Source organism: Rutilus rutilus (assembly GCF_951802725.1).
Source record: "Rutilus rutilus genome assembly, chromosome: 3".
NCBI classification, from domain to species: Eukaryota; Metazoa; Chordata; class Actinopteri; order Cypriniformes; family Leuciscidae; genus Rutilus; species Rutilus rutilus.
The window spans coordinates 50,696,952-50,723,512 of record NC_140211.1 but is presented as its reverse complement, the minus strand read 5'-3'; the positions used below and the strand labels follow the sequence as shown (position 1 = coordinate 50,723,512).

At 35.8% G+C, this 26,561-nt stretch overlaps 1 protein-coding gene across 4 annotated transcripts in view; it reads left to right on the top strand.

Annotated features, from left to right (window-relative positions):
- The first annotated feature begins 9,432 nt into the window (after nucleotides 1-9,432).
- The window catches only part of lrp4 (low density lipoprotein receptor-related protein 4), a 92,279-nt gene continuing 75,150 nt past the window's right edge, over nucleotides 9,433-26,561 (top strand). For 2 of the 4 annotated variants that reach the window (XR_014626703.1, XM_084403873.1), the window contains exon 1: nucleotides 9,434-9,891. Coding sequence is in view for 3 of the 4 variants with exons in the window: in XM_084403873.1 (XP_084259999.1) it covers nucleotides 9,834-9,891 (58 nt within the window). In the remaining variant the exon portion in view is untranslated. Of the gene's footprint in view, nucleotides 9,892-26,561 lie in introns of all 4 variants that reach the window. The other 2 variants (XM_084403874.1, XM_084403872.1) reach the window with 2 other exon arrangements.

Genomic DNA, 26,561 nt, shown 5'->3' with positions numbered 1-26,561 from the left:
ATAGTTTAAATAACCTTTGACTAAATGGAAGTTGGATTTTTTTTATTAGGCTACAGTGCAGAATTATATATATATATATTTTTTTTTACACTAAATGACTCCAAATAGGTATCAGAAAAAATAAACATGCTTGCTTTTGGACTGTCTTCCGATTGTTTTGAACTGTTTTATGCATGTCATCTTCTTTTCTGCTGACTGCTTTTGAACTGTTTTTTATTTATTTAAGTTTTTGCAGAGAATGCAGTCATGTCCCGGATGGAAACCAAACCATAAATAATGTAAACATGCCCTTGTGTGTCCTTACTGTGTCTGTTTATCTTAGAAGTAAAAAAGAAAAAAGTTTTCCATTGAACCATACACTACTGTTCAAAAGTAAGTTCGTTTTTTTTTTTTTTTTTTTTGAAAGAACTTAATACTTATGCAGCAAGGATGAATAAAATTGATCAAAAGTGTCAGCTGTTCTTTTTAACTTTCTATTTATCAAAGAATCCTGAAAAAATTAATCTCGGTTTCCACAAAAATATTAAGCAGCACAACTTGTTAAACATTGATATATTAAGAAATGTTTCTTGAGCAGCAAATCAGAATGATTTCTGAAGGATCATGTGACACTGAAGACTGGAGTAATGATGCTGAAAATTCAGCTTTGCATCACAGGAATACATTACATTTTAAAATATATTCAAACAGAATGTTACAGTTGTTAAATTGTATTAATATTTCACAATATTACTGTTTTACTAGCCTGGGTTTCCCCATGCTGTTTATTCACGCTGCTAGGCAGCCTGGACACCATGGACCAGATTTTCCCCTCAAAAAGGGAACCAATCACAGAACGGGGAGGGAGCAGCAAGACGATGACGACGTCTATGCGACACACCGAAGCAGTTTGTTTATATCTATGGATCCAACATGGCATTAGACGCGAAGTTAACTTTCGATGCAGCCTTAGATAGTGTTCTAAGTAGTTTAGTCGCTGAACGCCATCTTGTACACATAAATCTCTGACCCATCGTCTTCTTCCTCGTCGCATTTCTGTCGCTCTACATACGTCATCTGGTATAATTGAAACGATTGGCTATGAGCTACGTACAGGCGCATTTGATAGACATTCGTAGCGCCCAATAAACGGCTCTGGGCATTCGTAAACCACGCCTCAAATACGAGAAAATGAACATGTGGTTCCCAGACCACGTCTCAATGAGACGAGGTCTGACGTTTGCCAGGCTACTGTTTTACTGTATTTTTATCAAATAAATGCAGCTTTGGTGAACTGGAGAACTTTAAAAACATTACAAATCTTTCTAACCCCAAACAATCTCCTCAACCACCACCAATGTGCAGCATCCACCTGGATGATGCGACGGCAGCCATATTGCACCAGAACGCCCAACACACACTAGTTTCATGTAGGAACTATCGGTAGAAAGAAAATAGTTCCTCATGAAACTGCTCACAACTGCTGCAAATTCAGCTGTGCATCACAGGAATAACATTACATTTTAAAATATATTCAAATAGAAAACAGTTGTTAAATTGTATTAATATTTCACAATATTACTGTTTTACTGTATTTTTTTATCAAATAAATGCAGCTTTGGTGAACTGGAGAACTTTAAAAACATAAAAAAATCTTACTAACCCCAAACTTTTGAACAATCTCCTCAACCACCACCAATGTGCAGCATCCACCTGGATGATGCGATGGCAGCCATATTGCACCAGAACGCCCACCACACACTAGATTCATGTAGGAACTATCGGTAGAAAGAAACTAGTTCCTGATTTTACTATTGATATTATTGTTGGGCTTGTATTAATGTCTTATTTTTTCTGTAAGGTGTCCTTTGGATGTCTTGAAAGGCGCCAACAAATAAAATGTATATTATTATTATATTAATGTATTATTATTAGTTCCTACATGAAACTGCTCACAACAAATCTGTGGATGACTTGACACTTTAAAATACATTAAACATGAGGAAAACATCAACATTACCTTGGACAATCAAGCGAGGGGTGCTTGGTAGCGTCACAATCCCTTCAACGTCAGTGGCACAATCCTGCAAAAATAATATATCAATAGAATAAGAGTAGAATAAGACTCAACTGTTAACAGTCTGTACTATGGTAGCATAGAGTCAAAATTTGCACACAAATCATCCCTTGCCCCCATCGTATTTCAAGGGGTCATAGACTGGATTATTTTATTATTTTATAATGTTTCCTGGGGTGCCCTTATAATGTTAGTATGATTTTAACATAAAAAATTGTCATAATTTATAAATAAAAGACATTTTTCCAAGCCTGATTTTAGCCTCTGATTTGAACACTCTGTTTGAAGGGGCGTGTCTGCTGTGAGACTTCAGTGTAAACGCCCACTGCTGTGATTGGCTGACATGTTTGCATATGAAATAGCTAGTATTACATGTGGAACTCTCTAAAACTTTTACTACGTTTTTACTATAACAGCTATCGAGATTAAGGAATCGTGAAAAGTATTGATCATAATGATCTAATCTCATCACATGAAAGGTTGCAGTGAGCATGGAGCAGATGACAGCCAGTCTGTTGATCGCGGATGAAATTACACCTCTGGCTTTCACCAAATAACAATGCAAACACATGTAGTAAAAGCTTCGTTGTACTGTACATTGTAACAGCGTCATGATTTTGTGATGATTGATTTCAACGAGTTTTGACAAGTGTCCAGATAAACTCGCGCTGTTTGATTGACAGCTTGGGCAATTGGAAAGGGAGCGTTCTTTGATGCTTTCTTTATATCATTTAATCACAGTTTAAATAAGATTATTTTCATCCTACTGAGAGAAACGACATGAAGTTGATTGCTTAGTCACTGATTTACTGATGCATAAACAGTATTGAACGATATTTTGAGAGATGATACTTGACTGTCGACTTGAATAATTACATCAGAAATCACTGATCACAGATCAGACATTAGAATAAACATGACTACTTACAAGTTTGTGGCGTTGCTGGCTGATGCATATCGTAAAAGTCTGTTTGGAAAGCCTCCGCCGAAATTTACCAAATATACACAGTGAAATACACAGAATACAAACAAATAATGAGACATTCACATTGTTGTGGAAAAAAAAACACTATCCTAGCATTAGGATCGTTTGGAAGGTAATGGTATTATTGATCCTGTATCGATCTTTTCTCGTTCTCATGTCACTCACTAACGCTCCAGTGGGCGGGGCCAAAGCTGAAGTGTGACGTCACAAGTCTCCACTTTTTAGATCCTGTCGTTTGCTGGCCTTGGTTTCAATAAAAGCAGTTTTTGGAATAACAAGAAAGTTTAGAGTTTTACAGGGTATACTATTTTTATAGTATAATGAACTCTTAACTGTCAAAGGATCAAGGAATATTTGAATTCTCATTCTATGACCCCTTTCAAACGCATTGATCAATATGCTTGTGTAGACTTCAGTGAAATGTGCACTGGTTTCTCTCCTCGTTCTGGTGAGCGAGTCTCGTCGACAATAAACACAGGCTCTTATCAGCCTCATCCAGTGCATTTACATTAAATGTGATTAATAGTGGATCATTTCACGCGCTTCCGTGTCAAAGTGTCTGTTATCAGATTTGTTGAAGATGCAGCTTCTGTTCATGTGTGCCAAAATATTTGAGAAATCCCGACCAGCTGATGTTTTACGAACATGTCCGGAATAAATAGTAGGCCTATGTATGTGCAGTAGATTTTAATTAGATGAGATGAATTATGTTACTAACCATGAAAATCTGAACTTAGATTTTCATCTTATGATAAACTTTTATTACACTTCCCATTTTCTTGTCTGATGATGGTGACTAACTTTCCATTCCAGATCTAACAATAAAACAGGATAACTTTTATTTCCTCTTTTATTTATGTAGCCACCAGATGAACTTTCGATATGATCTATAACTTCTAACAAACTTTTGACTCAATGTAACCTTGGTCGAATGGAACTTTGAAAAAGGACTCAATGTCCTGTTTATTTTGACTGTATTGTGAAATGATTGACTGAAATATTAACCCCTTACAATGTTTTTGATATTTTGCTGATTTAGCTAACAAAGGGTAATGAAAGGGGGGGCTGGTTTTAAACAATTTAACCAATCATATTATAGCGCATGACATGTTAGTCATGATGATTCTATTTTGATGTGTCTGGCTTTACCCTATAAAGCCTATTGTAGCCTATTCTTATGTTGGGCCGAGAATCTCTGAGTAGCCTATTGCTCGAGAACTCCCGGCCGTTTGAATAAACCATCTGAGGGACATTTACTGAAGTCTGTCTCGTTTATTATTTATGCTGCGCAGCAAGAGAACTAGTTAGTAAGGGAAAACAAGTTAGACTAGGAGATATTGAGTGGGGACGTCGATTTGTAGATAGACTAAGCGTCGACAGTAGACGTTAGGGGACGTCGATTTGTAGACGAGACCCAGATAGACTAAACGTTGACAGTAGACGTTAGGGGACGTCGATTTGTAGACGAGACCCAGATAGTCAGATGCAGGGAAAAATCCACAACATATGGTAACCCTATACAGTTAGGGTGATATTAAAGGACATAAACCATGATATAAGATTTCGGGCATATTGCCCATCTCCAAGTCATTCATTCCCTGTGTGACCTGTAAAGACACTTCCACAAAACTCTTGCGTATGGTTTGGTCACACCACAGGGTGTCACTGTGGCCTCAAAGCTTCAGCACTGCCACTCAGAGCTCCATTGCTATATCTGAGGTAAAACACGCCCCCTCATTAGCATACAGAGGAAGACATGTAGAAATAAATAAATGCAGAAATAAATAAATGTGGAAATAAATAGAAATAAATAAATGTGGACATAAATGCGTATATACATAAATAAATGTGGAAATAAATAAAAGTGGAAATAAATAATTGCATAAATAAATGTGGAAAAAATAAATAAGTGTGGAAAAACTACAATTATTCATAAATAAGGAAATAAAAGTATAAATACTCATTTATTTATTTTACATTTATTTGTATGATTATATATATATATATATATATTTTACATTACATTTCTTCATATATTTATGTATTTATTTATTATTATGTCAGCTTTGGCATTCCATACCCGTTCATTTCTTGTTTAAAAAAATGCACGCTCAAATATACGTGGCCTACGTTAAAGGTTGTATCAGTGATTTCAGGCCCCAATTTTTTTTTTATCACATTCATCTAAACACAATAGTGATTAATAGTGATTAACACAACCAAAACAAATAGTGTTCCAACCAATCACCGACAGGGGGAGGGTGTTGTGAGGTTTTGTGCTCGTGCACGGCTGCACACGAAGTCGGAGCTGAAGAAGAAGCTGGCTCAAAACCTCACAACACCCTCCCCCTGTCGGTGATTGGTTGAAACACTATTTGTTTTGGTTTTGAGTGGTTGGTGAAACCAGTTGTTTTTGTGTGCAGATCTCAGAGCCTAGGCTGCCTACAGAGACGCTTTTTTTTGACGGCATGCTTATGGGGCGGGCAGCTAAATAATTTACAGTGTATAATTTATTTCTGTGATGCAAAGCTGAATTTTCTAATCAATTCATCAGTGTCTCTACAGGGAAACACCCTGGATGGATGGCCTTGATTTTTTTTTTTTTAGTCAAATATGTTTCAATTAAAGATAAAGTATTATATTGTATTATCAGAAGTAAGGTGCACTTTATTTTACAGTATTTAAAGGGTTAGTTCACAAAAAATAAAGAAAAAGTAGTTCACCCCAAAACAAGAAAGTACAGCGTAATATAAGGTAACTACTTGAACTTTATATGAACTAAGGTTGGGTTCAGGGTAAGGTTCAGGTTAATACCTAGTTATTATATTAAGTACACCGGACTGTAAAATAAAGTGCTACCAGAATTATTTTAAACATAGTGTCAACACACCTCCACAGAGAAACAGATGGTGTTGCAACAGTGTTTAATATTCATCCTGTGAATGTTATTCAAGTCTTTGCAAAGTAGTGGCGTGTCCTTGATAAAACAGATGGCTTCTGAATATGCAATTCCTTCAAAAAGACTTGCAGACATCACACAACAGACTGTGTTCAATTTATCACAGCAAAACTTTTGATTAACATCAATCCAGAAATGGAATCAGTAAAGAAACACTGCTGGTAAACCTTTTAAAAATGAGAAACCTTCTGCTCAGCACAATCAAGAGATTTTGTGGGTGTGAGTTTGGTTCGTTTTGGTTGGTGTGAATCAGGGTTATTACTAAAACTATTAAAACATTTCTGTTAATTGATATAAAGCTGAAATATAATATATTATTGAAAAACTTAGATGATAACGTGTTCCCTGTCAGACAACGACACCACTGCGCAGCCTGTTCACGCAGACATCATACGTCATCAGCGTATTTCACGTGAGCTGTGCAGGCAGAGCGAGAATGGCTGGCAGAAAGTTGTTTATGTTGGTTATTGTAGTACTATTACTCTACTGTAAAGTTTTCTCACCGATGAATGACACATGATGTAATCAAATAACGTTGTGTCTGGTCCGTTCATGTGTTTTGGAGGAGGCGTGGCTTTGGAAAGCGATTTGCAGGGAGGGTGGGATCGTCTGCTTTCAATGCTAGCCAGCTAAAGTTAGCATTTCCCAGATCACCTATTCATGCAGCTTTAATCTACACGAAAATTAGAAATGTTTCCTTGGCATTAAACTGAAATAAGTTTAAGTTGGAGCACTAAAATTATAAACTGAAGATAAAAATAATTAAAAATAACAATACAACTAAAATAACAGTGGTGTGTGAATGTTATGCTTGTGCGTGCACTAGCGAACCAAAACCAAATCTGCTTAAATACAAAGGGGACAACTAAATAACACAGTAAAACAGGCTTCTCTTCTGGGTACTCCATCGTCGTCCGATGATGACTTCTCCTATAATTTGTGGGTTCTTTGATGACTGTATAGTCAGATGCGGGATGCACACTGTCTTTTACAGACAGGGCATATAAAAGTTTCTCCTGATTGTCTTAAGGGAGCAGGAACAAGCATGGCCTGCTTTCTCGGATGTGTTTTAGGCGATGTTCAGTTCTCCAGGCTTCTTAACTTTGTACTCCATTCTGACAAAGTTCCTTCCAGAGCGTGCGATTCACTGCACTAGTTTCTAGGGATGTGGAATAAACTTTACATAAACCCACCCCAGGAACGCGATTTATAGATTATCAAGACAGAATATGCTAATCAGTGACTAGAAGATAATAAGCTACATAAATTCACCAACTAACCATTCGGAAATGTTGCACTTTTCTCAAGTCTCTCCATCTTTCTGACTTCGGTTTGAACATAATAGGCTAAACGTTTTTGAAATTTCCAGTGCATGTCTGTGTGAGGTAAAAGGACACGAGCTCTTGAAGCTCCGCCCCCTGTGCTGGGAGCATCAGCTTATTTGCATTTAAAGGAACAGACACAAAAACGGTGCATTTTTGCCCACTCTCAAAAAGTGACAACTTTATCATGCTATATAAAAATATCTGTGGGGTATTTTGAGCTAAAATTTCACATACACACTCTGGGGACATCAAAGACTTATTTTACATCTTGTGAAAAGGGCATTATACCATGCCTTTAAAACACACCTACACACTGGTTTAACTAAAGGCTTAACTACGGTAAACAGCAAATACTCCTGTCTCCTGGTGGATACAACATATCACCCACAAGTAAAGAGGAAAGATAACTGCAGGAAGAAGGGGGAAATTGTAAAAAAATAAATAAAAAAAACGGAGTAAATGCATGAAGTAGACTCTCGCTACACATTACACAATTTATTGATTAGAGCTAATGCCATGATATATTATATCTACAAATTGCAACTGAATATAAAAAGTCATGATTTAGCCACCATATTTGTAGAAACCATTTCCAGACAATATGGCCATCAGAATTTCTATTTAGTTTGTAATGAGAGTTCTGAGAGTTCCTCTTCTAGATGGGGTTGACATGAAAGGAAGAGACAGTTTGCATAAACACAGGACAAAAATATGCTATTGATGTTATGAAATATTCATTGTTTGTTATACCCCATGTGCTTCACACAACCTTGGAAGTTGCATTGCAGGTCTCCCAAAGAGCAGGTGATAAAAATTGTGTTTTCCCCTCAAGGTGTCTTGTCCAGTTGTTAGTTTTTTTAATGTGTTTTAAATGTAAATTGTACTCCAGATTTGTTAAGTTGTTTCAAGGTATAGCCTTTTTTTTTCACAAAAAAATAAAAAAATAATAAATATAAAATAGACTAAAAGGTAAAAATAGTAGGCTAACTACATCCAGGGAGAGAACATGTGGCCTAATTAAATTCCATCCAGAATAAACTCTAACGACTTTCATTAAAGTCAGTATTTTGAAAATAAACACATCTATATGCATATATATATATATATATATATATATATATGCAAACATACCTACATAGTATACACATCTATCTATATAATAATCTCCTTTTTACACTTAGCAGCTAAATCAGACCTTCTTTCTGATATATTCAGCCCATTTCCTCCATTTTTCCAGGAACACACCCTTCTTTAAATTAACAGAAAAGGTGATCTTTATTGCCTTTACTGGCTGCCAAAAGCACACCCATTAGGTGTTTATACCGATACTATATCTGGACATACACAACCAAAATAATTTGCTTTCAAGAAGTATATAGCCTATTATAGGCTAATACATTTTCATTTGTGTAGCCTATGTAAAATGCCTATATAGGCTACCTTTCATTTCACTTTCTTTCAAGTGTCTGAAAACATTATGATCAGTTCACACTATATGTTCATTTAAAGTATCCCTATAATAGGCTATTTGAGTAATAAGTATAAGTGTGCTTCGTTTTTTGCAACCAATTTGAGGTAAAAACAACATTCAAATTGATTACAAATAACAATAGGGAAAACACTGATTTAGAAATAAAATATGAGACATAGGCTAGCCTAGGCTATAACACAACTTTAGGTTAAATCAGAAAATTTGAACTAGGTCTCAGAGCGACCACATATTGATGTGAAAATATTCACAGATCTTGATAGATTATAGGCTATGGCATTAGTAGGCCTAATTTACAGGAATATTTTGTTTTTGTTTTTCTGACAGGACCAGTGGTTGTAAAGCTATCCTACCATTCAGTAAATATTCTGGCCAGATAAAGCGTGCTTTACAATAGTAATTGAAGGCGTCAGTGTTCGTGGGCTAAGTACAGTCAACTGGCCTATTGACGTCTCCTTATTTGACTTGGATTGCCTCACTTTTGTATAAGGGCCGCTGAATAGTCCGCCGTTTGAAAAGGGTTCAAAGAACTTCAAAGTTTCCGTGGCGAGTCACAAGCAAATCGTATTCCAGAAAAATAGTTGTTTTCATTGAACTTACAGAGCGGCAGAAACCTCGAGTGCGAAGTTAGAAAAGTTTCTTACTAGGGAACGGCGATGTGTGATTTGTGCCCTCTGTTTCCCACTAGATATCTCGCGCTGAAATAGGAACTACCCCTGAAACACACATGGTACAATCCAATGCACCTTTTGATCATTCCAGCAGAAGCAGCAGCGACTGACTGTGGAACAACATTTCAAGGTTCTTGGTGGAGTTGCGGCGTCCTGATTTGTCTGTATAGTTCAACTTAACCCGTAACCTAACGGGATCACAGACGCCTTAAACAATGGTTTTTAAAGAGTTCTTAATCTAATTCAGTTGATCTGAAGGGTGCTGATACTTAAAAAAAAAAAAAAAAAGAGAGAAAAAAAAGAAAACATTTGCGAAAACAGCACGAACGAAAGAGAGGATTCTTCACGATGAGGCTCACTGCGGTGCTTTGTGGCAGTCTTTTAACTTTCATGCTTCTCGCCGAAGGTAAGTGTTTTGGAGTTCTTCGCTTTTGCTTTGAGAAGTAAACACGTCGTTTCTTGTAAATATAGAAACACAACAAAAATAGCCTACAGAACAGTCGGAGCGAACAGAATTAAACCGTAGCCTATATCATCAAAGAGTTATCAGACATGTACACAAACAAAACAAAACACGAGAGTCGTGATAGATTCAAACCGCGTTAAAGCAGAAAATCACCTCGCGATGGTCAGTTTGCCAAGATATGAAACTAACTACTGTCTAGTTGGTGATGTTGCCTATATAAATAGAATTTAATTTACCGTGCAGAGAAATTTCCTTGCAGTTATGCTGCCTGGCTGAAGCGAACTTGATGCTTTCGGACGTTTCTAAAATATAACACGCAAAGTAGGTTATCTTTTGAATACCATCTGTGTTTTATGAAATAGCCTACATAAACCAAACGACACTTCGTTGTAAGTCAACATCGCCGCTCGCTGTATTCGCAACATGTTGGAACAGCCGCTGCACGCGGGCAGGAATGTAGCGACTTCAAAGCGCAGGTTCGGCCTTAATAAAGAAATACACGGACGCAGCTTTGACAGAATTACACAGATCAGTTACATAGTGTTGCATCAGTGAAAATGCTATCAATGTATGTAAAAATGCCTGTAAATGTCAAGTTGTCAACTAGATATCTACCCCTGTATATCAGGAAACAAAAGACCCTTGGAGCGATTGCAAAAAAGTGTGCATAATCTCTGTGAGATTCAATATTCACTGTATGCTTTCCAAACAATTTCACCTCTTACATAACACGTGTAATTATATATAGGCAATCTGTGTTAGCCATGCCTTGTTATATACATATATTATTATTATATTCACATTATTCTGACAAATCTGTCATATTGAAATGTTATGTTTCGCTAGCTTGATGTCTTGTTCAATAATAGCTTATAATATTATCTAAAGAATAAACTTGAAGACAAATGAAACTGCATTGAGGTTCACACACTGTTCAAGATGTAGATCATGTTTTGTTTAGGTGCACAACTGAATTTTTTTTTTGTTTAGTTAAAAAAACAACATAAGTTTGGTAAGACACTTCAGCCACAATTCAGTTAAGGTTAGTCACATGGACATGATTTGTTTCTTTACTCTAGGTTTTTCTTTCTTTGCAAAACTTTGCAAAAGAATTGACCACTCAGATATAGTGAAATTGAGTTGGAAAGAGACTAATTTCTATCCCGCAAGGAAACCAGAAAAGGTTAATGTGCCATTGCACAAACCAGCCAACATATGAACCAACATCCACATTCTGCATGACCTTTAAACTTGTTTCCGTATGGCATACTGGTTTTACAATTTTGTCATTAATGTTAAAGATGAACTTCAAAATCTGTATCATCAATGGGTCTAGTTGTTCTGAGATGTTGAAACCTCATTACAGGATGATTCTCTTTGGTGTATTTTTAAGATGACGCTTCCTTATTGTTTGTTGCGTTTATAGTAACTGGCAGCATATATGACTACCAATGTCCTGCTTACAAGTGTATGGGCTTTTTATAAAGTGTGTGAAAATGTGTGGCAATGTCTTAGGTTTCTCACAACCCCCTGGGCATTAGCTCTAATATCATGATCTCATTCAACTACTCATAAGATGCATATATAGAAGCTCCTAATTGCCTACGGAATCCGGCGGTCAAAAAGAGCCCAAGTTGAAGCATTTTCATTGACGCAAGATCACGCGAATGAAAAGATTTTGAATATTTGTAATAAATCAGTAAATTAACTCTTCTTGAGATGTTTTTTTATATATATGAAAATTGTATTATGTGTATAAATAGATATTTGATATTCTGAATAACATAAATCAATATATCAAAATATTAAATATTGTAAAATTTAATAAAATAAAAAATAACGTGTAAAAAACTGAAAAGGGAAGCAACCAATCTCTGTTAACCTCTGCTGATAATCAGTCAGATATCAAAGACATCAGCAATCTCATTAGCTGAGTCGGAAACATTGAGGACGGTTTCTGTATCTTATTTGGAGAAAAGTTTACATTTAAACAAAATGCTGTGAGCTCTTGGTGACTTAGGAATTGTTTGTCCTTTTTTTTTTGTATAATATTTTTTGTAATTATTATATATAGGTCTGCGTGAGAGTTCATACACTACACTTTTAGAAGAAGTTCTTTCAGGTGCTTCATAGAACCTTCCCATGATGGGATCATTTTATGGATTTAGTTTTAATTAATTAATTTTGGTTTAATCATTTTTTATTTTATTTACATTTATATGTTATGAATTAAACAGCACGTAAGCATACTTTAACACTAGGTAAAATTGAAATAACCCATTAAACATGAAAGTCAAGTCAAGAACCCTAGGGTTCTGTTTACAAATCCACTGAACCTTTTTTTCTAAGATTAAGAAAAAGGTGACAAGCTTGAGCCTTGAGTTAAAAAGGATTTTATGCGTATTCTAGGCTTTTGTTAAGGAACATGGTGTCTACATGTTAGTACATGTTTGATAGGTAATGTAGTAATTAACATTTATGGTCCATTTTTCCATGTTTGATTTGGAGGATCCATGTCAATAATGGGAAAACATGTTCTGTGCCTAGGGGTAGGCGATACGACTAAAATATTTCACGTATGAGTTTCACAATAACAGTATCGTCACAGTATAGTTATTCTGATTTCATTTTATCTTTGTTAATATAATATAAGAATAAAACAGAAAATGACAAACGATAGGACAAGAAGTTTTCAGGTGCAGTAGGTCTATCCAGATAAAGCTTTTAAGTATACTACAGAAATGGTAAAAATCAAATGTAAAATAAAAAAAACATTAAGTGCATGAATTAAATATATATGGATCCTTATTAAATCACACAGAGTGATTTTTCTTTGTCTTTTGTGGTTTGATTAACATTAATGACAGCAGGTATATTAGGCTGCTGCTATCACTTTAAGACCGGATGCACAAATCCAATGTATAGGGTCCCATTTTATTCTTTCACTTAAAGGTGCCCTAGAATTTGAAATTGAATTTATCTTGGCATAGTTAAATAACAAGAGTTCAGTACATGGACATGACATACAGTGAGTCTCAAACACCATTGTTTTCTCCTTCTTATTTAAATCTCGTTTTTGAAAAACCCCCCTGAAAAATAGGCGAATCTCCACATAACACCGACTGTGACGCAACAGTCGGGATCATTAATATGTACGCCTCCAAAAATGTGCATATGCCAGCCCATGTTCAATGCCAGGCGGAACTGCGCAGCCGAATCATCGTCCGAATCATTTTTCTTCGAGAGACATCATAGCTTGCAAACGAGCGAAGCATGGCAGTTGCTTTGTGTTTGGATGTACAAATGAACATAAAGGTATTTTTTTAGTTCCTTCATCCGAGCCTCTGAAGAACCAGTGGGTTATGTGAATGTCTGATGTGTAATTGTTCAAGTTCAGACAGATAATCTTTCTCTCAAAGTCGTTCAATACTGTTTATGCATCAGTAAATCAAGCCAGTGACTAAACGATCAACTTCACGTTGTTTCCCCCAAATCGGATGAAAATAATCTTACTTTAAACTGTGATTAATATACAGATAGCGATCAAAGAACAATCCCTTTCCAGTCGCCCAAGCTGTCAACCACACATCGCGAGTTTATCTGGACATTTGCCAAAACTTGTTATGAAATCAATGACGCTGTTACATTGCACAACGAAGCTCTTACTGTACGTACATCATGTTTGCATTGGTGAAATCATTAGTGAGAGTGCAGAAACTGTGTTGCAATGATAAGATCTTCATTCACGTGATCAACAGGCTTACACTGAAGTCTCACAGCAGCCAATCACAGCAGTGGGCGTTTACACTGAAGTCTCACACAGACACGCCCCTTCAAACAGAGTGTTCAAATCAGAGGCTAAAATCAGGCTAGGAAAAATGCCTTTTATTTCTAAATTATAACAAATTTTGATCTAAAAAACATACTAACATTATAAGGGCACCCCAGGGAACATTCTAAAATAATAAAATAATCCATGCAAGGGCACCTTTAAGACATAACCGAATACTCCCAAAGACAAAAGCTGGTATGTATTTAGCCTAGTAAAGCCCAAAGTACTTCGGTTTTTACTAGGGCTGCACGATTAATCGAAATTAAACTGCAGGCTATTTGGCAAAGGCTGCGATTATTTTATGCGCAGCTTGTCAGTGAAGCACGGCTCTGTGATCAGTAGTAAATGCTGCTCCATCTGAAAGCCAGAGGGTGCTCTTGCGCAGAAACCCCAAATATGCCCCCAGAATGCACGGCGTTCCAGGAAATCCCTATGGGCATCATACTATAATAAACAGAAGATTGAAGCTCTTTGATGAAACACGTCTAATAAACACAAGTCTACTACAATATATGGTTTATCTGAGTTCTTCAAGCCTTCTCTGGTATTTTCATGATAATAAAGTATATTTTAACTTCATTGCTAATTGACAGCATTCATCACTGTATAGAATATGATGAAATATGTTGTGTGCCTTATTCTGTGTAAGAAGCCACATCATCTCACAGAAAGATGTTTTCAAACACTCAAATGACGTTATGAAGTGAGTTTGGAGTAAAAACATGTTATTAATGTTGTCTATTGTTGGACAAGAGGTTCACGAACGCTTCTCATGTTTAGAAAAATGCTTGAGGCGTGTTGCTTTTTCAAATGCACGTTATAAGCGAATCAAACTCGCAGTGAGTTCAGATGGAGCAGCACTTACTACTGATCATAGAGCCGTGCTTCACTGACTAGCTGCGCATAAAAAATGATCGCACTAAGCCAAATCAGTTTAAGCGCGATTTCGGGTTAATTGCGATTAATCGTGCAGCCCTAGTTTTAACGCGTACGCGAGGGGCCGCATACAGTGTGTGTGACTCAAATTTCATCACCAGAATAGTACACTCGCCGCCTGATTTTTGTTTGTACGCACACGTCACACATGCGCATTGAATTTACTTTGCACTTAATTAGTTGTTCCACATGGTGGCAACACTGGCCCGGGCTGTTGTTTCACAGTAAAAAAAAAAAAAAAAATAGAGTCACTGGACAAAGATGAAACTTCCTATAGCACATGTCGACTGCATGCTATCAAATGGAGTATACTTTGAAAGGCTATGCGTTCTACTGTACGCAAGTGTTGTTTGGGCTTAAGTTGTGAAAGACAACTCAGTTCGGTACTGCCACGCTGACAGATAGACCAAACATTCAGATGGCTATTTAAAAAAAACCCAGTTTTATCTTATTGGTTGATTTTAATAGTGAGTAGGGAGTATTTTACTGTTGTTTGAAATGTGGGATAAAGTGGGCAAAAAAGTTTCGGGCCTGCTCACCCCTGCTCTCTGACACTCTGCCCAGTTCTGTCTCAGATGTGTTGCTGTGCTGATATTTTCACCCCGTGTATGACATTTATTTTATGTTGTACAGTACATGACAGCATTTATTTAGATTTTCAATCTGCGCACCATCACATTTAACCATGGTAAAGAGGGGCCATTCATTATTTTACTCAACCAAGGCTCATTGGAAAGCATGTGGCGCCTTTTCTGCAAAATATTACGTTTGCTTTTGTGTGTTTTTAAATGTCCAGAGTGGTGCTAAAAGTGCATTCAGTTTTATCCAAAAGATGAACGTGAAGGTGGGAAGGTTTATTATGTTAGTTGTTGGATGTATTGCGGCAGTTTGGAAATGAAATGTCTGGCGAGTGGCGCTAAAAGGTTAATGCTCTATTGCGTTTGAAAGTAACGCACACTAAACCCTACACTAACCTAACCATAGTGTTAAAGGTACAATCTGTAATTTTTTCGCCACCAGAGGTCGCATTTTTAAAACAATAACAAAGATGAAGCTTGACGCTATGAAGGAGAGTGGAACGATGGGAGATGTCTTTTTCACCATCCAGAGATAATCATATAAATTATATATCAGCTAATGAATTAGTTTTTGTATTACCTGAACATTTAATCACACTATTTTATGTCATCATAATGAATTATCTGCAATGAACGTGAAATGTAATGCTATATTAGCCTGTTACTAAAATGTGACTATTTGTCAAATGATTTGGTGGGTTAATGCTGTACAGTTTTACATGTTTAAAACAATCGTACTAAAAGTACATTTGAACAAACCCACAGTATTTGCATGTAATGGCTAAATATCTTTGTGCAACACATATGCTACTGTATTTAATTTCACTGCCATGGTCACCAGACTTGATCATAAGCGTTACTGAAGTACAAACAAAGTGCAATATAACTGTATGTGTACAATTAATAATATATATTTGCTTACCTGTCTATTAAAATACATGAGCGGAGAGCTCATGAACAGGCTCAGAGTTTCTGTTGACAGATCAAGTCCAAGCCCAAAAACGGCACACCAATATTGATATTTGTTTTATTTCTCCGTTTGTCCCAAAGCCTGCTTGCCTCATTTGATCTACGTTGAAGTTTTTTGGCATTTTCTGTACTCTCCAATCAAAAATCGTGAAGAATGATGACAAAACGACACAACAGTGGCGTTTTCAAATTCAAATTTCATCATAGATATGTATACAGATCCCTCATTAGCGGCTTACATAGCGGCCTATAGGAATCTGTGTATTATGTCTATGGTTTCTACAAGCGGAAACAGAGTAATAAAACTGTAATTTCTCTGGATGTACAAATCCTTGGGAACTTTTGGGATAATGCAAGTACACAACTGCATGAAATATATAAAGTGGTTTCTGATTTCAAAAATCTTACATATTGTACCTTTAATAAAACCAAACGTGAGAGAAAAACACATTTGCTGAATCAACCATGCCATTTTTGTTGCTTCTACAAGTCTTTGGGCTCTTTTATCATTACGAATTTTTTTGAAATTAGATATTTCACGGGACTTGTACCCGAGTGCTTTGCATTTCAACTGCAATGCTGTACCAGTTGAGCAATCGAGCAAGTTTACTACATCAGAAAAGTCAAACTTATGTAGCTAGTTTATGTGATGCAAACTTCAAAAAGTATTAGTTTACAAATCATGTACTATGATAAAAGCATTTTGAGGCCATAACATAGTATTGTGCAAGGAACCGCTTAAAAATAAGTCTTTATTAGTTGACATTTAGTGACATATAAGTTGAAGAGAAAAATGAAGGTTGCTGTGTAAAAAGATCATTCAAATGTGAAAATGTAATTTTAAGAGAATGCAACATTAGTATGTGCATTGAGAAGGTGTTTAGTGTCTGTAATGCAATTACCCTTTTAATTGGTATCTGTTATTCATTCGTGCGTTCACAATAGCTGGCATTCCTAGTGTTTAAAGAAAGCATTTTGAATCTAGAACAGCTTTAGAATGAAGCAGTAAGTAATTTTATTTACTGGGTGCATTGTGTCTAATGAACTCTCTCTACTCTTTTTCCCAGGCTGTCTCTGTCTTTCTTTCTCTCTGTCAAAGGCTTTCTGTGTCCTTGGCCTAGAAATCTTTCACTCATCCATGTCACGTTCAGTGGTCCCTCTTTTTTGAAAACCCCTTGTCCAACCCCCAACACACACATACTCACACAGAAATACATTCACACCACTATGTCTGCATACCCTAAACCATCCAAGAGGCCTCAGCAACTGGCTCTGTTAAAGAGACAATATGGGTTTCTAATAGTAATAGTCCTACAACACAAGGCTTTAAGTAGCAGTACGCAAGTTAAAAGCTCCACTCACTAATGAAGTCAGAGAACTTAAGTGGTCCTTTAGTGTCGGGACAAAATGTCCAAACAAGCCAGCCTCTCTCGCTAGCAGTATAGGATGTATGCAAACAATAGCTTTTGACTCTGTGTAGTGTCCCTGTTTGTTTTTCCCCCAATCAATGAGGAGGCATTTGGAAAAGGGCTGGAAAACAAAAAAGTGGTGTGCCTGCGCTAAAAAATTGGTCTACACAGTCAAAATAATTTTTTTAAAGTTGTAAATAAAACCAAGATCATTAAACGTGCCGAGTACGCTTTACACGAAAACACCATTTCAGTCTTTAAAAATGTCATGTTTAATTCATTGTGTTACTTGCCGTTTCTTCTTCGAAATTTACTATACATGTATAAATTATACACCAGATTTGTTCAGTGTAGGATTTACTTTGAAACAATTTTCACTCAGAAATTGCTAGTGAATTCCACAATTAATTACAAAGAAACTGCATGTAACACTGAATTCAATTTGGAATTTTGCTGTAGAAAGACTGGAATAGTATTTTCTCGTTAAACTTGCTTCAGTAATCTTTGTTTTGTTTACAACTTTGAATTCTCAATTTAAGTGTTTAGTAAGAAATTAGTACTATTACTGTTAACACTTTAAAAAAAGAGCTTGTATCTGTATTTGTTAACATTTAAATAACAATGTTTTTGTATACAACATTATCTAATCTTTTTTTAATGTTATCTTGTACATATACTAAATTCTAATGCATCTCTTAAGATTAATGCTGAATTTGTTAGCATTTCACTAATGATGATCAGCACCTTTTTTGGCATCAATTGGCATACAATTCTGTACAAACTGTGCAAATAACTAATGCTTTAAGTAATGTCAATGTAGCATACCTTGAATGTTAAGAAATGTTAATGTGTAAATTAACATAAACCAAAATCAGTTAATGTTGTAAAGATCATTATTAGGGAACGTTAACTAATGCATTGAAATTATTCTTTTTTTCTTGGTTTGTGTTGGTTGTGATAGAAATATTTTGATGTGGAAGAATGGAATGTGTGGTTTAAAAAAGAAGAGAAAAATGATTTTTATCATTTTCAATGAGAATTGCAAATTATAATAGTCACACCAAGCCCATTAATAGCTCTTTTATTGTGACTTGAACCTGAACACTCCACAAGTTTAGTATGTCACAAAAGAGCTTATGAGATGCAAACAAAATCATGCACTATAGGTAAAATTGTTTTGTGGTCATAACATAGTATTATGCAAGAAACCGTGTGCAAAATAAGTCTTTATTAATCGATAATCTGCACCTTTAATCATAATTTTTGTAAAAAGGAATGAAAGTTGTTGGTGTTTTACAGACACTGTTGTTCATTTCAGCTGGAAACTGCAGTGAATTGTATGTATAGGTACACAACTTCTGGGCATGAGTGCTTCTAAGCAAAAAATGTCTGCGCAGATATCAATATATCATCATCTTCATCAAGTGTTTTCATTACCCATTTCTTTAATGACTTCATTTACAGCTGTTATCAAGATTGGTCTTGGGTCACCCAATCGTAAAGCTTATTAATACAGGCCCAGAATGTGACTGGAATGGTCTGAAGACTGGAGTAGTGACGCTGACAATTCAGCTTCGATCACAGAACTAAAGTACTTTTTAAAATATCTTAATTTAAATAATTTAAAATTACATAATTGACTGTATTTTTCATCAAATACAGCCTTGGTGGAGACTTCTTTCAAACACAGAAAAAAAAAAAAATCGTAATTATTTCAAACTTTTGAAGGATGCAAGTCCTTTGAAGGACGATAAATAAAGCAATAAGTCCCAAGAAGCTCCAACTGTATTGCTTTTATAAAACGGTTATTCCACATACCAGGCAAGATTTCATAAAATAAACACACAGATACAAAAATGTAATGCTATTGATAAATATTATTCTCTCCAATCAATGTAGTTCGTCAGAAGCGAAATGGTTGCCAAGCAACACAGAAGCTGCAACACAAAATGCTATTTCCATCTTTATACTTCAAAATTTCATGTTTAATTCAATTTTTTATTCGGTGTTTATAATTATGTGTGAAATTAGCCGTTTCTGAGTAAATCCTCCGCCAAAGTGGTGCATTGTCTTGCTAGCTTTATTTGCTGTTCTTCAACAGTACACAAATTGTGCTCAAACTAAATTGCACTGTAAACATTCATGATTACAACCTTATTATCACAAACAATTATCTTCAGCCACAATCTTCACTCTTACATTTGTAGTTCTTTTTTTTTCAATTTTTCTCCCCAGTCTTGTTCCAGCTCTGTAGCTTTTCAGCTTTTCAGGTAGCAGAGCCTAAAGACCATGAAAACCATGGCAACAGTGTTTTCTATGCTATTTTGTAGAAGGATTTCCAATCTGTAGTTTCTTCACTGAACTGACTGCAAAAAAAAAAAAAAAAGTTAAAGCAGAATGTATTTATTAAAATATATTAAAGCAGAGTCTTCATGATTTTTGTGTGACTTCTAATAAGTCGTGAGCTTTGTCAACAAATAAATATAATAATCTAAGTTATGGGATGATTATTGCTGTGGTTGCTTAGCAACCAGTATATGAGATTTGGAAATATGAAATCTCAGGCTACAAACCCATTTGAGATGTGACCTTGAAATCTCACGTTTTTCTTATGAACTATTTTGCATTTTGGATCCATCATTTTTAACACAATTTTTCCACCTCTACTGCCTAAAGTCATATACAAGTTTAAAGTCAAAGTCAGTAAATATACAGCATACTACAGTGTCATACCGTATTGCTGAGTGTGACAACAGTCGGGATCAAATGCTTCTATAGCCAGTAAAATCTGATACTGTCTGCGAGTGGTGGACAAAATATTACTGTGCTGCTGAAACTAACATCTCTGTGTACATACACTGTAAAAAATTTCTAACCCTCCCAAATCAAAAATTTAAAGTGACCGAACATCTAAATTTTTCAATTGGCCCAAGTGAAATTCTGTACATTATAAAATTAAATGTACAGATTTTCACTTGGGGCAACTGATCGGTCACTTGAAATTTTTGATTTGGGAGGGTTAGAAATTTTTTACAGTGTATTTGTAGTGTATTACTATTTCTCCGTCAACTCTTTAGACCCAAAATGTATATTTTGAATTGCCTTTTTCTGCATGATTATTAATGTCCCTTCAATCCTCTTTCCTTTATATTGGCCAAATTTTCATATGCATAATGTTTCTTCAAAATAGCCTTCCTTTTCCTATATAATGAAGTTGGTAAGATAGTTTGACAAGGCTCTTGCACCTTTGGTATTGTCGTAAATTGCAAACCTTCACCTGTATGAATTTTTTGAGCTTTTGCTTCATGTGTTGCTTTGGGTTTGCATCTAGTCACACTAACTGACAACAAAGCTGTTTGTCTGTGGTAGAGGATTGCAACTGACTGATTCTGCAAATTGCCTTTGATTCACCGTTGTTTGATAGTACAACACATTTTTACAATGCAATGCTGTATAGTTTGCTGAATGAAAATCTGTAAACCGATTACACAAATATTGCTTGTGTAGTCTGTCTCCTAGTATTGCATGGTATGCTGGTTCTGTGGTAGTATTACAGTTCACAAGCCTCAAAATATTGCCATAATGAAACACAGTGGGATTCTCAAGCTCCACTGACAGCATCTTAACAGAAGACATGTTACAAGATGCGGAAAAAAACAAAAACAAAGAAGCGATGCAATGGCTAAAATGTTTATCTCATGAATAGACAGTTTTAAAAAGAGCACATGAGATATGAGAAAATGTACACATTGTTCTACGCCTTGTTGTTCAGAGTTTTTGTGCGATACGCGACTGTCACAGCTGACAGCTCAGGTACTGATTATGATTTAATAAAAAATTTAAATATTCGTGCTTTCGAATTATAATAGCCTTCTATCTGTACCGCCTTGACTTTTTCTCTTGCTTTCATCACTTTCGCTTTTATTCGTTCGCTAAGCTGAACAGCCAGTCAGAGTTCGCTCTCTCTTTCTCACAGATGGTACAGACTCCAATTAAACATGCTGAATCGACCCAAAAAGCCCGATGGTGTCCGACTAGAGCCAACGTCACACCAAAAAACTAAGTCGATTGATGCTCAAAAATGGCCGACATTGGCTGACGGTCGACCGTCGGCTTGTTGTGCCCCGGCCTTAAAACAAACAAGTGTATTACTTTATACTTCATTACTGCCACGGAGTACGTATTTTGAATGATGTTAAAATGATTATGTACTTTTTTATTTAGTTTCATTTAATTAATTGTTCCATTTAGTTTGCTTGCAGAGAGACTCCTCCCACACACTCTTCTGATTGGCTGTTATTTGTGATTCATTTTATTCTTATTGTGTGGACAGACTAATTGCTCTAAGTTGCTGGAATCTTATCGCATCAGGTCTAAAAATGTTTTTTCAAAGCTGTAAATAAATATTATTGTTGAGTATGTTTTACAAGAAAATACTATTTCAGTTTTTTTTCAAAATCAAAATTTTATGTTACTTGGAGTTTCTTTGTAATAAATTATTTGTGAAATTTGCAAGCAATTTCTGAGTGAAAGTTGTTTCAAAGTAAATCCTACACTGATAAATGATGTAGAAACAATTTTCACTCCGGAATTGCTAGAAAATTTCTCAGTCAATTACAAAGAAATGGCAAGTAACACGTAGAATTAAACATGAAATTCTGAAGTAGAAAGACAGAAATTATTCTCTTGTAAAACGTCCTCCAATCATCGACTACGAAAAGCAAAATGTACACCAAATTGTGTTCAGTAAAGGACAGGTTTGTGTATATATATATTGTTTAAGTTGTGGCAGTTTTTATATTTTTAATATTCCAGTATTCACAATAATAATAAATATCTTTGTGCAACGTGTAATGAATAAATACAAGAGACCCTGGCACTTCCAAAGTATATGGATGGTATGGCGATACTACTTGGCATCATGATACTTCAGCTGGGACTAAATTAAGGTATTGTGACACCCCTAGTCTCCACTGCTTGGCCAGTGTTGAGATACTTTGTCTCCTGCAGGTTTCATAGTGAATCATGGGGATTTGGGCTGGAATGTTGTGAATGTGCCAGTGTTCCCTCAGCCAGTCTCATACGTAAGCCCTCATTTACAGTCTGACAGGTGCCGCGGCTTAGTTCTGTGTGTGTGCACACTTTTATCTATGCGGGTGTGTATTGGTCATGCTCCACTTTTTGCAGTTTGACATGCACAAACCTTATTGCATATGTGTCTACAGGCTCTGTTTTGTGTGTGTGAGACAGGTGCACGGCGCGGGCCAGTTGCTGGGCAGTCGTGGCAGTGGGTTGAAAAAAATGGCTCATTTGGTGCCTGCCTGGCTTCATAGTCAATGGTCAGATATTTTCCATTGGCAGCCTGCCCTTACTTCCACCCACCCTCTCTTTTCATGTGGTATTCTTTGAACTCTTCCCACATAGTCAGACATACAAAAAAGGGTTGTATTTTTATTTCTAATTATTCTAAAACACTCTAAAATTAGTATTTCTGCTCAGTTGCTATGGTATTTATATGCCCTATTGAATCCATCAACCAGGCTTTGTTTTCTAGATTGTTTCTGAATATTGTGCATTGTTTTCAATATTGTATCAGTAATATTGTGCAGTACTTCCTCATTTTAATTTGGTGATAAGAATTACTGCATATGGTAAATTCTCTTTAAAGCTTATCGTTTATAGTTATTATAGTTAACATTTAAATGCTAAAAAGTGCTTTTTGACTTCACGTACACTTGCGTACACACATTTATTTGATTGGAAACACTTTACAATATGGTTTCAGCATTTAACTGCATTAGTTAACATGAACTGGCAACGAACAATACTTCTACTGCATTTATTAATCTTAGTAATTGGCAATTTCAACATTTACTTGTATATATTTTTTATTCGTTGTATTTGTTAACATTTAATGCACAGTGAACTAACATGAACAAACACTAAACAATTCGATTTTTACAAACTAATGTTACAAAAGATTAATAAATGCTTTTATGTTATGTTAATAAACATTTTATTAGTATTATATTATCTGCAAGTACATTTTTTTTAAAAACATACTTTTAAGATTTGAAATGCACATTTAGTACAAAATGTTTAATGATGCAAAAATGCAAATGTTAAATGATCTTTAAGATTATTGAACAAGTATTATAAATCTTCTATACCACAGCTTTAATTATATTATATGGTGTTTTATTGGCAGTCTTGAGTGCGTCTGGTAATTATTGATACATGACACCTTGGTTAAATGGTAACCACATTTTATAATTCGACTTATGATTGCTCAACAAATCTTATTGCTCATAATTTCATCAGCATTTTACAAGTCATAATAGCATTCATAAAACTTAAACCAAAAATGCATGCATCTTCTATAAACGCAGATGAAAATGTCCATGAATAGATTCCCCTTCGATACTCCAGTGGAGATCCATTGCATGTTGTCACAGATTGTAAATAGATTTGTGAAATGAATCATTCAGACCTAAACTGGTTTGACCGATTGATCAAAATATTTGGAGCAAATCCAGAATCGTTATCATCTTCCCGCATGTACTGTAGGTTCAGGTTTTCTGTTTCATTTATTTTTTTTGTAGTTTTTGTATCTAATGTAACAAAAGGGTCTGGAGAATTTTGGAGTGAAAGTATTATTTTTTTCCATCTAAATGTAGTGAAGCAAAAGTCAACAGAATCTCTTGTACCTAAGTGAAGTACAAATATCACAAGACTCCACTTAAGTACAGTATTTGTACTAAATACCTCTGGAAATTAACAATAAAGTTACAGCATTTTATAAGTGCAGTTTTCCATATACAGCCTCAAACATTGCAAACCTCACCCAACCCCAATGTGTTGTCATCGTTGATATTGTGGCTAACTGGCTTTATATATGTGATCATACTTGCATGTGTCATTATATTAGTAACATTTTACCAAAATCAAGCTCAAATGAAGTCACATAGTTTTTGACCGGTGAATGCCGGATATAAATACGACATGTTTTGTCCGTCATTAGAACCGCCGCATCTGAGGCAGCAGGTGCATCACATTACCTTTTCATGAACTTGCAGGTTATGAAGTTCATTGTAGCTGTATAGCTATGTGGGCTCCCAGTTTTTCTGTCATTTGGACAACATCTCATGTTATAAATGGTGAAGTGCTATACGCACAGGCTATTTAAGACAGTATTGGCTATGACTCAATGGCAAATGCTAGACTAAGACTTATATATATTGTTTCTTGTACTTATTCAAACAACCAGTTCTTCTTTTACAAGGGTTAATCACAAGCTCCTGTTATTAGTTAAATATTTGCAAAACCCACATACAGATGTAAAGGGTGACCAATAGTAATGATTTATGGAAAAAAAGATGAAATATTGAGGTACGCTATTTCTGCTCAACAGCGATAATATTGTAATGTATTAATTCTTAAAGTAATTGCCTTACAGAATTGTCGCATTAGAGTGAAATAATAATAATAATTTTAAAATATGTATTTCTCCTCATTGTAATTTGGCCTCCCCCTGGATGTGCAAGCATAGGCACGTGCCTAGAATGCCTATGCATAAATCCGGCAAATCAGATATTGTTATCATCGTCCCACATAGCTGTTTTTTTTTTGTGGCAAATGGTTCAGGTGTGTTGTGGCCATCCAGGCCCGAGATTGCCCATCCTTTTTTGTCACCGTTTACCCATTATGTTATTACCTAGTGAGCCACTTGTAAAATAAAATTACTAACAATATTGCTAACAATGTTGAGGCAGCAACAGCAAGCAATGAATAGAGTTCAGATGAGGGCCTTGTGTCAGTAGTCACATGATTTGTAGAAAAGCGCCAAGATCAAACAAACCCTTTGGCTTCTTCACAGTGAATTCATTCATAGGACTAAGTTCCAAGCACGCAAGATAAGAATTTAAAAGAAGAAGCCCTCAATAGTGATAATGGGTGGATTGCCTTTGGCTTTTGTCCCATGACTTGACAATCATTGCATTATTTTTGTCTCTGTCAACACTGAGTTTTGTATACAGATAAGTTGTCGGTTGATGGTCATCATTTCTATTCAGCAATGTTATTTTAAATTGATCCCTCTCTTTTAACATCTGTAATAAGTATGCTAAAGTGTACTTCTTTTTCACTTAGGTCAGAAAGGCTGTTTTTTTTTTCTTTTTTTTTTCTTCATCTTGTTTGTTTAAAAGCGAGTGTGTAAATGAAGGTTTTCTCCCACGGGAGGTCAATCGTTCACTTAAGCCATGTACTCTAATGGCGTCTGGGCTTTTTTCAAAGTGCCTCTCCACATCCCACTGGAGCTGTTTAAGTATGCACCAGGTACTCTGATCATTTTTTCATGAGCATGGTGTCCAGACACGAGGAGGCTGCAGATGACAGGACATCATGGCAAATCTGGGTCATAGTGCTTATCTGCAAACATTTTAAATGTGGCTCCCTGCCGGCGGAAGAACTTATTTGTATGTGGACGGGACTCTTTTCTGCACTGCCCTTTTTTGTATTCCTGAGTGTGCAGTCAAATGAAGGTGGAGGATTAATGTAGTCTGTCACAGGCGTCACAGCTTTTATATCCCGGTCAGTAGCCATCTGTTTCCATATGTCTAGAGTGATCTCTAAATGTCCCCTCCAAACATGGGACACAGTCAACGAGAAATGCAAAATCCGCATAAAAAGCACTCCAACTTGCAAAGGTGATGTCAAAAGTACAAAAGCGCTGTTACTTTGATACAAACTTGATACTACAATTTAAAATGATACCCTTTTCTCTGCAATACGTGCAGTATACAATACCACCTTGGGTTATTTGGCCAAAATTGTGCGATTATATAAACCTTCTCTTTTGTTGATAAGCGCTTCTCATTACCAGTGTGT